The 15,793-nt window shown below is 40.1% G+C and overlaps 2 protein-coding genes across 2 annotated transcripts in view; one reads left to right on the top strand and one right to left on the bottom strand.

The window, feature by feature from the left end:
- Positions 1–88, top strand: part of LOC121013857 (olfactory receptor 7G1-like) — a 5,537-nt gene extending 5,449 nt beyond the window's left edge. Inside the window, exon 2 of the mRNA XM_040449663.1 lies at positions 34–88. Coding sequence (XP_040305597.1) covers positions 34–88 — 55 coding nt within the window. The remainder of the gene's footprint in view (positions 1–33) is intronic.
- Positions 89–7,599: 7,511 nt separating this feature from the next.
- On the bottom strand, positions 7,600–8,538 carry LOC121013856 (olfactory receptor 7G2-like). Its single transcript, XM_040449662.1, has one exon. It carries the CDS (start codon positions 8,536–8,538, stop codon positions 7,600–7,602), a length of 939 nt encoding a protein of 312 aa, XP_040305596.1.
- Between the last annotated feature and the right edge of the window lie 7,255 nt (positions 8,539–15,793).

Below are 15,793 nucleotides of genomic sequence, written 5' to 3'. Positions count from 1 at the left end.
GATGAACCCTTTCATCTACAGCCTGAGGAACAGGGATATGAAGGGAGTCTTGAGAAAACTCGTAAGTAGGACACCTTCTCCTCTGTGACCATGTCATTGGCATTGGACTGGGATTTCTGGAATGAGTCAAAGTGACCAAAATATAGGGTGAGACAGAATGTCTGAATTTTGCATCATCAACTTCTTCTAGAAACACAAGGTATCATAATGGCCATGTGCATTAGGAGAATGAATTTGCACTTTATCCAGCTCTGTTGTGTTTGGCAAGTGATTTCAAATCTCTCATCTCAGTTTCTGAGTTAGATTCCCCAAAAGAAGAACCTGAGTCAGGGGTTCTTGTGGTAGTGATTTTGTGAGGTTTGTTTTCAGAAGAGAAGTGGAATAAGGTGGATAAGGCAGGGCAAGAATCTAAATGAGGATGTGGTGATTCTACCCAATTCCAGAATCATACTGTGAGAATTGAACTTCAGTGTTGGAACTCCTTGGAGGCCACATGTGGAGATTTTTACCCCAGTTCAGTGATCACCCAGTCCAGTCACTGGAAACTGTATCTGTGGAGGTCACAACATCAGCTTCCACTATGCTCAGTTCCATTAAATATACATTGGCATTATTAGGTTATCTTAGTGGTTTGACATGATAGGGGATAATTAAACTTTATTAGTGAGGAAGTCTTTGATTGTAATAAGAAAAAGATCCCCTGATTCTAATATGCTCAAAACATGAAGTTTTTTGAGGTGAAGGATATGTTAATTAACTGTCTTGTGGTAATGAGTACTCAGTGTATACGTATATCAAGTCACCACCTTGTACACCTTAAATTTACCCAGTTTTGTTAATTATATCTCCATAAAGCTGTACAAAAGAGATGTTTCGTTGTAAGGACTTCAGAAGTAGGAACATGCAGGAACTGGACAATAAGTCTTCATTCATTGCTCCACATGGTGGCTTCCTCTTAGGTCTGGCTCCCCTTGTGGTCCAGATGGTTGTAACAGATTGAAGGGATCTATGGAAGAATGCATTTAGAATCTGGAATATGAGCATGTTTCCTAAAGTTTTCTTGTTAAAATATATACAAAATAGTATATAAAATGTACCTATAATTAAAAAAAATAGTAGCCTAGTGAAAGACATATATCTCTTACCCAGGTGAAGAAATAGTGCCACAAAGAATCCACTTGATGGTGCCCAGCCACATTACCCTCTCTCTCCCCAGTGACAAGCACTGTATTACATTTTGTATTTATTGTTTTGTTTGATGTTCTTCTATGAGGTTGAATCCTATGAAGTTGTCAGTATTTGATCATACTTGCCCTGTAAAATGGGCAATGTGATTCAATGTTATTATCACCCACATGTATCCCTATCCATTTTGTCAATTTTCTTCTTTTTGAACAAGTTAAAAGTTAAATTTTAATGTACGCATTTTGTGTCTTGATTCCTTTTCTATCTTTGTGTTTTCAAAGTGATTTTAGCAGTAATTTATTTTCATCTCTGTTATTAAGTGTCTGTGACAAGATAGGTATTCTTGTGAGGTTGAAAGATGTTTTGGTTGGTATTGTCTTCATCTATAAAGAAAATTGCTTTTCAAATCAGTTTGAATAGTATCATAAACTTTTTTTAAATTTTAAATGTTTATTTTTGAGAGACAGAGACAGAGAGACATAGCATGAGCAGGGGAGAGGCCAAGGAAGGGAGACACAGAATCCAAAGCAGGCTCCAGGCTCTGACCTGTCAGCACAGAGCCCAACACAGGCTGGAACTCACAAACCATGAGATCATGACCTGACTTGAGCTGAAGTCAGACGTTTAACTGATTAAACCACACAGGTGCCCCTGAATATTATCATAAACATTTAATGGAGGAGAAAAGAATGTTTTATATTTGGAATAGATTATTATGTATATGAATATACTTCTTCTCCTTTAGATATTTCTTTTTTTTAAGTTTATTTTTTGGTGGGGGGGGAAGGGCGGAGAGAGAGGGAGAGAGAGAATCCCAAGCAGGCTCCATATGGTCAGTGCAGAGCCCAACACAGGGCTTGATCCCATGAACCATGAGATCATGACCTGAGGTGAAATCAAGAGTCAGATTTTTAACCAACCGCACCACCCAGGCACCCCTGGATATTTCTAAAGACTTTTCCTAAGTGATTGAATCACTTAACAAGCTCACCAAAATTTCCTGGTGATGCATATCATCACCTGCATGTTTTCATTTATACTGATAGTCTAGCAGGCATAAAATTCTTTTATTATTTGGCGTTTCCCCTATCAATGAGGTTCAATATTATTTCATATATTTATGAACCATTTATTTTTACTCTCTGTTAAATATCTGTTTATGGGGGCACCTGGGTGGCTCAGTTGGTTGGGCGTCCAACTGCAGCTCAGGTCATGATCTCGCGGTTTGTGAGTTCGAGCCCCATGTCGGGCTCTGTGCTGACAGCTCAGAGTCTGGAGCCTACTTCAGATTCTGTGCCTCCCTCACCCTTTGCTCCTACCCTGCTTACGCTCTCTCTCTTTCAATAATAAGTGAACATTAAAAAAAATTTTTTTTAAATCTGTTTATGGCTTTTCTTTTTTGCAGAAGTTCTTTTTTTTAAGCTTTAAACCATTTTATTTTATTTTACTTTTTTTTCCCCCTGGCTGGATATTTATGGTTTTTCTTTCTTTTTTTGTTAAATTTATTTTTATTTTTTGACAGAAAAAGAGAGAGTGCGAGCTGGGGAGGGGCAGAGGAGAGAAAGAATCCTAAGCAGGCTCCAGGCTCAGTGTGGAGCCTAACACAGGGCTTGGTCCCACTGCCCTGGGGTCATGACCTGAGCTGAAATCAAGAGTTGGACACTCAACTGATGGAACCACCCAGCCACCTCCATCTTTAATTTTTTGATTGAGGTACAATTGGCATAAAACATTATATTAGTTTCAGGTGTACAACACAATGATTCAATATTTGTATATATATTTTGAAATGATCACCACAATTAGTTAGTAGTGGTCATGATAAATAGTTACAAATATTTCTTTCTTGTGATGAAAATTTTAAGATTTCCTCTCTTAGCAACTTTAAAATATGCACTACGATTTATTGCATTACATCCCCATGATGTATAATTGGAGTTTTGTACCTTTTGACCACCTGCGCCCATTTCACCTACCCCACTCCCCACCCGTCCCTACCTCTGGCGACTACCAATCTGTATTTTGAGGCTCAGGTTTTTGTTTTGTTTCGTTTCATTTTGAACTCAACATATAAGTGAGATCATATGGTATTGCCTTTGTCTGTTTTACTTATTTCACTGCACATAATGCCCTCTAGGTCCATCCATATGTCTTGAATGGCAGGATTTCCCTCTTTTTTATGGATGAATAATATTCCATAGTTTGTATGCACACCCGTGTGTGTATACATTCATATGCCAATCACATTTCTTTATCCATCTAATGCTGTTGGACACTTAGGTTGTTTCCATGTCTTGGCTATTTGTAAACAATGCTGCAATGAACATGAGAGTGCACATATCTCTTCGAGACAGTGATTTCATCTTCTTCAGACATATTCCCAGAAGTGGGGTTGATGGATCATATGGTAGTTCTATTTTTATATTTTTGAGGAACATCATACTGTTTCCCATAATGACTACACCAATTTATATTCCCACCAATAGTGGGCCTGACTTCCCTTTTCTCCATATCCTTGCCAACACTTGTTATCTCTTGTCTTTTTGGTGATAGCCATTCTAACAGGTGTGAAGTGATACCTTATTGTGGTTTTGATTTGCATTTTGTGATGACTGGTAATGCTGAGCATCTTTTCATGAACATGTTGGGCATTTGTATGTAAAAACCTACAGCTAATATCCTAAGTGGGGAAAAACTGAGAGCTTGTTCTCTATGGTCAGGAACAAGACAGGAATTTCCACTGTCACCACTGTTATTTAACAGTACTGCAAGTCCTGGCCTCAGCAATCAGACAAGAAAACGAAGCCAAGAGCATCCAAATCAGCAAGGAAGAAGTAAACTCTCACTATTTGCAGATGATGTGATACTATACATAGAACACCTAAAACACTCCACCAAAAATTTGCTAGAACTGTATGTCTTCCTTAGAAAATATCTATTTAGTTCCTCTGCTAAATTTTTATTTTTATATAAATGTTTGTTTTGAGAGAGAGAGAGAACAAGCAGGGAAGGGGCAGAGGGAGAGGGAGAGGGAGGGAGGGAGGGAGAGCAAGAGAGCGAGAGAGCAAGAGAGAGAGCGAGAGAATATCCCAAGGAGGCTCCACACTGTCAGTGCAGAGCCCAACTCAGGGCTTGATGCCATGAACGGTGAGATCATGACCTGAACCGAAATCAAGAGTCGGATGCTCAACCGACTGAGCCATGCAGGCGCCCCTTCTCTGCCCATTTTTAAATCAGTGTTTATTTTTTTCTATTGAGTTATATGTTTTTAAAAATATATTTTGGCTATTAACCTCATCAGATAGATGATTTATAAGTATTTCATTCCATAGGTAGGCCTTTCATTTTCCTGTGCAGATGCTTTTTAGTTTGATGTAGACACACATTTATTTTTGCAATTGTTGCTTATGTTTTTGGTGTCATAACTGTTGCCCAGACTAATGTCAAGGAGATTTTCCCCTATGTTTTCTTCTAGGAGTTGTATGGTTTTAAGGACTTATGTTTAAGTATTAATCCATTTTGAGTTAATTTTTGTGAGTGATGTAAGATAGGGGTTCAATCTCATTCTTATGCATGAGGATATATAGTTTTTCCAACACTGCTTACTAAAGAGATTATCCTTTCTCTTTTGAGTATCCTTGACTCCTTTGTCAAATACAAGTTGATTGTATATGTGAGGGTTTATTCTGGGCTCTCAGTTCTGTTCCATTGGTCTATGTGTCTGATTTAATGTGAGTATCACACAGCTTTGATCACTGTAAGTTTGTAGAATAGGTTGAAATCAGGGCATCTGATGCCTCCATCAGAATTGTACAGAAACCAGGGCACCTGGGTGGCTCAGTCGGCTCAGTGTCTGACTTCAGCTCAGGTCATGATCTCACAGTTCATGAGTCTGAGCTCTGTGTTGGGCTCTGTGCTGACAGCTCAGAACCTGGAGCCTGATTTGGATTCTGTGTCTTCCTCTCTCTCTGTCCCTCCCCCACCTGTGCTCTGTCTCTCTCTCTCTCAAAAATAAATAAAACATTAAAAAAAAAAGAAGTGTACAGAAACCATTTCAGGCTTCCAGAGGAGCCCAATCAGGTTACAGATACAGGCTTATTAGAGCCCATAACTTGGGCAACAGTTGGGGAAGCATGCAGTCAAACACATTACAGGAGAAAAGTGGGAGCCTTGTGTTTTCACATCCTCCCTCTTTGGCGAGCCCAGGGGTATAACCACAAGAAATACTCATGTACCTGTGTAAAAACTGCCCATTGGTTTCCTGTGGTATCTGGGGACTTGTAATGCCAAGCCACGTTGCTCTCAGAGCTAGATGATTTGGGAGCCAGTCCCTGAGTTTTACCATAAAAGTTGGTGCCCTATGTGTGTGGTCCTAACCCTTCACTCCTCAGGGATAAGCTGAGTCTGGGATTCTCTCCTGGTGGTAAGGTGCTGTCCCAGGGGGTGGGGTCGATGGTGTGAGCATACCTCAGCTTTTCTTACCTGTTTCTATGTAGGTCCTTTCTCAGTCCCCTAATATGTACAAGCCACCCAGCCAGTTTCTGAGTTTCTCTCAAAGGAAATTAATCTGTGTGTACCAGTATGGTCAGTGTAGGAACCTCGTATTCTGCCATATTGCTGATGTTGGTGAGAATTCATTAAGTTTAAACTTCTAATAAGGTCAATATAAGGTCAAATTTATTTAATTCATAGAATTGGGCAATGTTAAGGAGTGACAAAGACACATTAGGGTCCTATAAAAGTGACAGTTTTGTGGGACAAGAATGATCAAATACTGGAAATCAAATACTGGCTGCATGAGGGGTGCCTGGGTGGCTCAGTCGGTTGAGCGTCCAAGTCTTGGTTTCAGCTCAGGTCATGATCTCACAGTTTATAGTTTCGAGCCCCTGTCAAGTCCTCTTCTGTCCCTCCCCTGGTCACACTCTTGTGTGCTTTCTCTCTCTCTCTCTCTCAAAAGAAATAAATTTAAAAAATACTGGCTGCATCAATAATATAATATCTGTAATATCTGTCTCCACGGTCACATTGCCTCTTCCTTTCTGTGTATCCTTCACTCCTATCTATTTTATAAGGAAACATATCATTTATGGTTAGGACCTACCCATTTAATGCAGTATAAGTACATCTCTTGCAAAGGCCCTTTTTCCAAATAAGTATGTTCATCCTTTCATTATATACAAGTTACTTTACTTTTTTTTTTAACGTTTATTTATTTTTGAGAGAGAGAGAGAGAGAGAGAGAGAGAGAGAGAGAGACAGAGCGAGCATGAGCAGGGGAGGGGCAGAGAGAGAGGAAGACCCAGAATCTGAAGCAGGCTCCAGGCTCTGAGCTGTCAGCACAGAACCCAACATGGGGTTCGAACCCATGAACTGTGAGATCATGACCTGAGCTGAAGTTGGACACTTAACCAACTGAGCCACCCAGGCGCCCCCATTATATATGAGTTACTAATCACAAACTAAGGGGATTGGGATATTAGCCATATTGGACTGAGGGCCACCATTTAACCTCCACCAGATGTCTTTTGGTTGACTCCATCAAAAGGCCTATTATCATCTGACCCTGGGAAGGACAATTTTCTGTCTCTGGAAATCAGTTACAAGTATGGCATCCATATTTGCTGCCACTATCTTGTGACTTGAAGAGAACCAGTCCTAGGACAAAGCCACCAAATGGAGAAACAGAGCGAGGCCTATTCCCCTGTTCCTGTACATTCCCTATCTCTAAAGTCCTAGTAATGACAAACAACTGTTTATTGTTTGACCATATTAGAGATAGGAATTTTTTCTTATTAGAACCGAAGACTTCCTCACTGATGAAGTACAAATAGCTCATAATTATTTCAGGCTGAGATGATATCATCATACCAATTTTATAGATAATAAAACTGTGTATAGTGAATGCTAAGATTGCCTCAAAAGAATACAGTTTACCAGCGAATGGTCTCTATGATTACTAAATTGGGGTGTAAAAGGTGAACTCCCTTGCCTCACTGTAGGCCTGACTTTGGGTTTCCACTGACATGGTCTATTGTGGGATAGATGGAAGCCAGTGTCTCGATCCGACCACAGCTGCACTTCTATCCTGTCTCTGAGCTATCCATATTCTACAGTATATGCTTTCCTTTTTCTGAGAATCATCCATATAAACATTATAACACTTTAACTTCTGCCTCAGGTTCTGCTTCTATGGAACTGAGAAAAAAATTGAGGAATCGCAATAATTGGTCAAACATAACAAAGCTAAATAAACGTAAAAGTCAGGTTTCAATCCCAAGTCAAAATGTACTTGGCTGTTATGTTATCTAGTCATGTTAGAGGCATTTGATGAAAGAAGACTGTAGCATCCGAGTCCTCATATGACTCCTGTAACTTGGATTTATTCTAAACACCCAGCCCAAAGTGGATGGCACAATCACAGAAGAGAAGGTATCCTACTGACAAGTTTCTTCAAGACACCCTGCATGTCACTGTTCCTCAGACTGTAGATAAAGGGGTTCATCATTTGAGGAATGACAATATACATCACTGAAGCCATGTTAGTCTTCCTGGAAGAGTCAGTAACTGCAGAATTAATGTACACTCCAATACTTGTCCCATAGAACAAGAACACAACTGACAGGTGAGACCCACAGGTGGAAAAAGCTTTATACTTCCCGCCCGCTGATGGCATTCTCAAAACAGCGGAGAAAATTTGAGTATAAGAGAAAATGAGTCCAGAGAAAGGAACACCCCCAAGTGAGCCCGCCATAAAGTATGCCAGGACATTATTGATGAGGGCGTCAGAACAAGCAAGCTTGACCACCTGACCAAGCTCCCAGAAGAATCGTGGGATGTCCAAGTCCTTGCAGAAGGAAAACCGCAGCACCATCAGACTATGGAGCAGGGCATTGGCACTACTAATGAACAGTGAGAGCACCGTCAGCACACCACAGAGTCGGAGGTTCATGATAACGGTGTACCTCAGGGGATGGCAGATGGCTACATAGCGGTCATAGGCCATTGCTGCAAGGAGAAAATTTTCCAAACCAACAAAAACCAAGACACAGCAGGTCTGTGTGAGGCAGCCTGCATAAGTGATGCTCTGACTCTGTGCCTGGATGTTCACCAGCATCTTTGGGATCGTGGCTGTACTTAAACAGATGTCAGTAAAGGACAGGTTGGAGAGGAAGAAGTACATGGGCGTGTGGAGGTGGGAGTCTGAGCTGATGGCCAGGATGATGAGCAGGTTTCCCAGGATGGTGACCAGGTACATGGACAGGAACAGACTAAAGACTAGGGGCTGCAGTTCTGGATCCTCCGTCAATCCCAAGAGAAGGAATTCGGAAACTCCTGTTTTGTTTCTGGGTTCCATGTTGTTAATGAATCTGATGGAAAAGATGGAGTGAAAATAAAATAAGATGAATGGTCCCCGACTGAGTGGCAGCAGCATCAATGGGGACCTTGTTAGAAATACAAATGCTGGTATCACTCCAGACATGCTAGTGATAAACTCTGAGGTGAGGACCAGCGACTGATGTTTTGGCCAGCTCTCCGGATGAATTTGACATATGCCAAAGTTTGAGAGCCAGTGCCTTCTAAAAAATGAAAATGAAAAAAAAAAAAAACCTATTTAGAATCAATGTGAACATGTCAATCTTTCCCTCTGCTAATTTTTCCCTCTATCATCTTCTCTCTTTTCTCGCTATTGGCCCTTATATCACCAGCTCTGTTTCACACACTGTGCTAAGTGCCGAGTCTAAAATGAATCAGAATGGTGCTTCCGTCAGAAGGATTTCTTGCCTTTGAACAAATAGATGAGAATAAAGTTATCCAATCTCTCCTGCAGAGTATGCTTCCCAAACTTTGACATGCTCAGAATCATCTGAAGGTTTGTCAAATTACTGATGACTTAAACCATATTATTGCTCCATTCTCCCCTGGGAACACTCAGGTGAGACGAGATTATATCACGGATGTGAAGTACACAGAGTGTGGAAAAGACTAGATCTGAGTTCAGGTTGTCTGACTGCTGATTTGACGGTCTTTTTTTTTTTTTTTTAATTTATTTAAACTCCAGTTAGTTAAATACAGTGCAGTTTTTAAAAATTTAAATCCAAGTTAGTTAACATACAGTATAATAATGGTTTCAGAAGTAGAATTCAGTGATTAATCACTTACATATAACACCCAGTGCTCATCCCAGCAAGTGCCCTCCTTAATGCCCATCATCCATTTAGCTCAATCTCCCCACCCGTCTCTCCTCCAGCACCCTCAATTTGTTCTTTATATTTAAGAGTTTCTTATGGTTTGCCTCCCTCTCTGTTTACGTCTTATTTTTCATTCCCTTCCCCTCTATCTGTTGTGTTTCTCAAATTCCACATATGAGTGAAATCATGATATTTTTCTTTCTCTGACTGACTTATTTCACTTAGCATAATACACTCTAGTTCCATCCATGTTGTTGCAAATGGCAAGATTTCATTTTTTTGATTGCCAAGTAATATTCCATTGTGCGTGCGTGTGTGTGTGTGTGTCTCTCTGTGTGTGTGTATCACATCTTCTTTAATTATTCACTATTCATGAACAGTTGGAGTCTTTCTATACTTTGGCTATTGTTGATAGTGCTGCTATAAACATTGGGGTGCATGTGCCCTTTTGAATCAGCAAATCTTTTATTTGAATCAGCAATATTTTATTGCATTTTAAATACAGTGCACTATTAGTTTCAGGTGCACAATACAGTGATTCAACATCTCCTCATAATACCAGGTGCTCAACACAAGTGTCTTCCTTGATCCCCATAACCTATTTGACCCATCCCCCCACCTCCTCCCCTCTGGTAACCATTAGTTTGTTCTCCATAGTTAAGAGTCTGATTCTTGGTTAGCCCATATCTCTCTTTTTTGCCCTATGCTCATTTGTTTTGTTTCTTAAATTCCTCATATGGGATGAGTTGAGTGCCTTGACCAATCATTGTTAATGCCTCTGGATGATACAGCATTAGCATTCTTAAACCATCTCTCATGTTTCATAATTTCCTTTTAAAATTTTAATATTTTCATCCTGAAAAATGCCTCATATCTTTTCCCTCAGCTACAAGGCATGTCCACCTGTACCCATGAAATAGAGTAGCAGTGTGAAAAAGTACAGTAGGTCATGACATCCATTCAAGTATATCCTCTGCACCTAAGCATAGATTTTAAAATGTTGCTTATAAACCTGAAACTCATAGGACTCCTCCATGGACGTGTTAGTCACCTGTGTTAGTGATTCATTCTAAGAGAAACTGGACAACTATGTCAATGATGTTCTCCATCCTAAGGGGACTTTTCCGACCAAGGTGATAGGTAGGGTATCATTTTTTAAAGAACAGCTAAATGAGAGAAAAAATAAAATGCATAGACTCTTAAGGAAATAGAGGGAAATCACAGCAGTTATTGACCCTTGGAAGACAAAGACTTTCAAGAGAGTACAGATTTATAAGATACTCGTAAGCTAATCAAGTGCCCTAACAGAAATGTTTCTGTAAAGCGGTCGTTCTCCTTTGCCTGGGGGAGACAGAAGTGGTCATGAAAGCCTTTATCATTTGGTGTGTTACTTAGACTCAAGCATTCTGAATTTAATCCAAACCACCACTTGCTTTGTGAATAGGGAAAATTGTTCAATGGTATGAGATGCCTTGGTGTCCCTGATGTAGAGTGGAAATTGTCAAAGTCTTATGGGGATGCTGCAGTGATGAGCAATGCATAGAAAACAAGCAGCCAGTACAGCACTGAGTATATGGGACCCTCCTAATAACATTTCCTATTGTGTGTGTGGTGTTTGGTCCATGAACAACGGCACCTGGAATATTTCGGTTCTCAGAAGGAAGCAGTGGGGTGGGCAACAGAGGAAAGACAATAAAAAAAGAGTACATCCCTAGCATGATAACTGCAAATTTCAGGGAAGCATTTATGAGCTGAACCTCTAGCTGGGAACCTTCATTGTGTGGAAAAGGTATGAAATGAACACGAATGATATCAATATTCATTTGGCATGGACAGATGATAAAATATATAGTAATTAACATGAATTAAATAGTAAAATGAATCATATTTATAAGTTGAGAAAAAATAAAAACCTATATATTATGCTAAGTGAAATTAGAGAAAGACAAAAATCATATGACTTCACTCATATGAGGACTTTAAGAGACAAAATAGATGAACATAAGGGAAGGGAAACAAAAATAATATAAAAGCAGGGAGGGGGACAAAACAGAAGAGACTCTTAAATATGGAGAACAAACTGAGGGTTACTGGAGGAGTTGTGGGAGGGGGGATGGGCTAAATGGGTAAGGGGCATTAAGGAATCTGCTCCTGAAATCATTGTTGCACTATATGCTAACTAATTTGGATGTAAATTTAAAAAATAATAATAAAATTAAAGCAAAAATGTAAAAAAAAAAAAAACCTATAAAAATTTATATGACAGAAAGTCTATAGCATGAGAAAACATGAAATATATATTGAAATCTCTCAGGTAGTAATCCATAATCAAAATAAACCCAAGCAAAAAGTAGCAGAGATAACAACAAAGGTCCAGGTTTCCCACTGGTTGACATCATTAAATTTAGACACTTTACTGTCCTCATTCTAGGTATTTTTATTGTAACATAATATAGATATAGGTGAAACCCCACATCATAAATCTGCACCATCAAATCTTGATTCTTTTCCTTCCCCAGGGGAACCACTACACTCACTTTTTTTTTTTATTTTTTTTTCAACGTTTTTTTATTTATTTTTGGGACAGAGAGAGACAGAGCATGAACAGGGGAGGGGCAGAGAGAGAGGGAGACACAGAATCGGAAACAGGCTCCAGGCTCCGAGCCATCAGCTCAGAGCCTGACGCGGGGCTCGAACTGACGGACCGCGAGATCGTGACCTGGCTGAAGTCGGACGCTTAACCGACTGCGCCACCCAGGCGCCCCTACACTCACTTTATATACATTATTCCCCTGTGATTTTTACTATGATTGGTATTATCATTTTATGAAAATTATATTCTCTTGCATTTTAAAAGCTTCATATAAATGGAACCATACAGCCCATACCATGTAAAATGAGCATTCTTATGGAATTTATTTCCTGATTATGTTGGTATATTTATTACTATTTATTTCTCCATTCCCTATCAGATAGATATGATGTTAATGCCTTTTATCCTATACCTGTTTATGAAAACATGTGCAATATAAAGCCATGCATGGGGGGATGACATCATATTCAAGATTGTATTGTCTCTGAGAAGGGGAACAAAGAAGAACTGGGTAGGGGCGCCTGGGTGGCTCAGTCGGTTGAGCGTCTGTCAACCTAGGTCATGATCTTGTGGTTCCCAAGTTCGAGACCCACATCGGGCTCTGTGCTGACAGCTCAGAGCCTGGAGACTGTTTTGGTTCTGTGTCTCCCTTTCTCTCTGCCCCTCCCCCACTCACACTAGGTCTCTCTCTCTCAAAAATAAACATTAAAAAAAATGAAAAGGAGGTGTATAGAAAGAGGTGCTTTCTTTGTGTGTGTGTGTGTGTGTGTGTGTGTGTGTGTGTGTGTATAACTTTATAAAAATGACCTGAAGCCAATACAGCAGAAAGTCAACATTTAAATGTTTACTAATTCTGGAATGAGTTGAAGGGTGATCATATGTTTTTTTATTGTATATCTCTGCTATAGTTATATAAAATGATTGGTAATTTTACAGAGAAATATGTGTACTAGGAAGGTAGCCAGCTATATCTTTGTATCTTGTCTCTCCTTTGTGTCCTCAAGGAAGCTACAGGGATAATACACCCTTCTATGCAATGGTATATCAAGAACCAAGAAGGCAAATAAAAGGAAAAGCTGACCAAACCCGTTCCCTACAACCACCACAAGAATTCAAGTAAATGTCAGAGAGTTTATAATAGTCATCTTGTGTTAAAAAGAGCAGATTTCTAAACCATCAAAATCCTAGAGAAGAACATAGGCAGCAACCTCTTTGACCTTGGTGGCAACTTTGTACTAGACTTGTCTCTGCAGGCAAGGGAAACAAAAGCAAAAATGAACTATTGGGACTTTATCAAGATAAAAGGCTTCTTGCACAGCAAAGGAAACAATCAACAAAACTAAAAGGTAGCCAATGGAATGGAAGAAGGTATTTGCAAATGACACATCTGATAAAATGTTAGTATCCAAAATCTATAAAAGAACTTACCAACCTTAAACTCAAAAAACAAATAATCCAGTGAAGAGATGGGCAGAAGACATGAACAGACATTTTCCCAAAGAAGACATCCAGATGGCTAACAGAAACATGAAAAGATGCTCATCAGGTAAATACAAATCAAAACCACAATGAGATACCACCTCATACATGTCAGAATGGCTAAAATCAACAACACAGGAAACAAGTGTTGGTGTGGATGTAGAGAAAGAGGAACTTCTTACATTGCTGGTGGGAATGCAAACTGGTACAGCCATTGTGGAAAACAGTATAGAGGTTCCTCAGAAAGTTAAAAACAGACCTACCCTATAACACACTAATTGCACTACTAGGTATTTACCCAAAAGATACAAAAATATTCATTTGAAGGGGCACATGCTGAGAACAGAGGGTTGCTGGAGGGGAGGTGGGGGGCGGGAAATGGGATAAATAGGTGATGGATATATTTTTTTTTTAATTTTTTTTTCAACGTTTATTTATTTTTGGGACAGAGAGAGACAGAACATGAACGGGGGAGGGGCAGAGAGAGAGGGAGACACAGAATCGGAAACAGGTTCCAGGCTCTGAGCCATCAGCGCAGAGCCCGACGCGGGGCTCGAACTCGCGGACCGCGAGATCGTGACCTGGCTGAAGTCGGACGCTTAACTGACTGCGCCACCCAGGCGCCCCAAGGTGATGGATATTAAGGAGGGCATTTGCTGTGATGAACACTGTGTGTTATGTGTAAGTGATGAATCACTAAATTCTACTCCCAAAACCAATATTACAGTATATGTTAACAAGAAATCTAATAAAAATTAAAAAAAAAAAAAAAGAAATTGAAAAAAAAAGAAACCACAAAAGGACAACAAAAGTTACTTGTAAGCTTATACCTACAGGTGACTTTTCTTTACATTAATATTACACAGGCTGCTTTTTTTTTTTTTAATTTTTTTTTTTAACAATGACTTATTATTGAGAGACAGACACAGAGCATGAGCAAGGAAGGGGTAGAGAGAAGGGGAGACACAGAATCCGAAGCAGGCTCCAGGCTCTGAGTTGTCAGCACAGAGCCTGACGCGGGGCTCGAGCTCACAAATTGCGAGATCATGACCTGAGCTGAAGTAGGACGCTTAACCGACTGAGCTACCCAGGCACCCCTACCCATGCTGCTTTGTAATTTACTTTATCCACTTGAAAGTATATCATGATTTGCTTCACATGTCAAATGTCCTTTTACATTAAAAAAAGGGGGGGGGGGGAGATTTCCACTCAGGAGGGAAACAGGTTCAGTTATTTTTTATTGTTCTGTCATTTTTTTTTTTAATTTTTTTTTCAACGTTTTTTATTTATTTTTGGGACAGAGAGAGACAGAGCATGAACGGGCGAGGGGCAGAGAGAGAGGGAGACACAGAATCGGAAACAGGCTCCAGGCTCTGAGCCATCAGCCCAGAGCCTGACGCGGGGCTCGAACTCGCGGACCGCGAGATCGTGACCTGGCTGAAGTCGGACGCTCAACCGACTGCGCCACCCAGGCGCCCCCTGTTCTGTCATTTTTTAAGAGAGTTTCGGAGACCAGCAGATTGAGAATTGGGTGAGTGATCGGTACAAAGATAGATGGGAACTAGTCAACAGGAAGTCAAGCTGGAGTGCCATTGGACACTCGGTTCCCATCATTCCATGCATGCACACCCCTCAGTGCTTCCCCTGGATGAATCTAGTAAAATACCTGTCCTCCTTACAGAAGCATTAACTAAGGGACTTTCATTTACCTGGCTGGCATCAATGTGGAATGATGTACGACATGTCACTGAGATACAAAGATTGAAGATCTGTCTTCTGGAAAGGCAGAGAGACCAAGTAAGGCAATGGGCTTGTGGTCAAGAAAGATCATTCCTGGATGGAACCTCAGGTGTGCTTCTTCCTGACTAGGCAAGGGCTGTTGAAAGAAGCTGTCACAGGCTGGCACTTTACAGTGTTGTATCTCTGGGGATCAATATCCAAAGCTCCTCATTAGACAATACTTTAATGTCATTCTGATCCCTGGGCTGTGAAAATCCTTAAAGACCAAGACCATAGAATAGAGGAATGCATGATGGCTAATCCTTGACCCTATTAGGCCAGGTGTATGCCCTCTATTATCTCTACCTGCTCATGCTCACCCTCATTTGAAATACCTTGTGCACATATACACAGAATCCTTTTCTAATGAATTCTAGGTTTCTTTTTTTACAGTTACAAAGAGAGGCATCACTATGTGATTAATGATGTATTGAAACCTGATTCCAATTTTAAGTGTGCAAATATTGTTTATGTACTGGGTATAAATACCATATTTGTGATTATAGTTAAGATATTGTAAAATTCAAACTCCTAGGCATATTTCACCTCTAGAGTCACTGAATGTTTCC

The sequence above is a fragment of the Herpailurus yagouaroundi genome, unplaced genomic scaffold (assembly GCF_014898765.1).
Source record: "Herpailurus yagouaroundi ecotype Mexico unplaced genomic scaffold, PumYag 200, whole genome shotgun sequence".
NCBI classification, from domain to species: Eukaryota; Metazoa; Chordata; class Mammalia; order Carnivora; family Felidae; genus Herpailurus; species Herpailurus yagouaroundi.
Note: the sequence above shows the minus strand (reverse complement) of the source record. Positions and strands in the feature narration are given on the sequence as shown.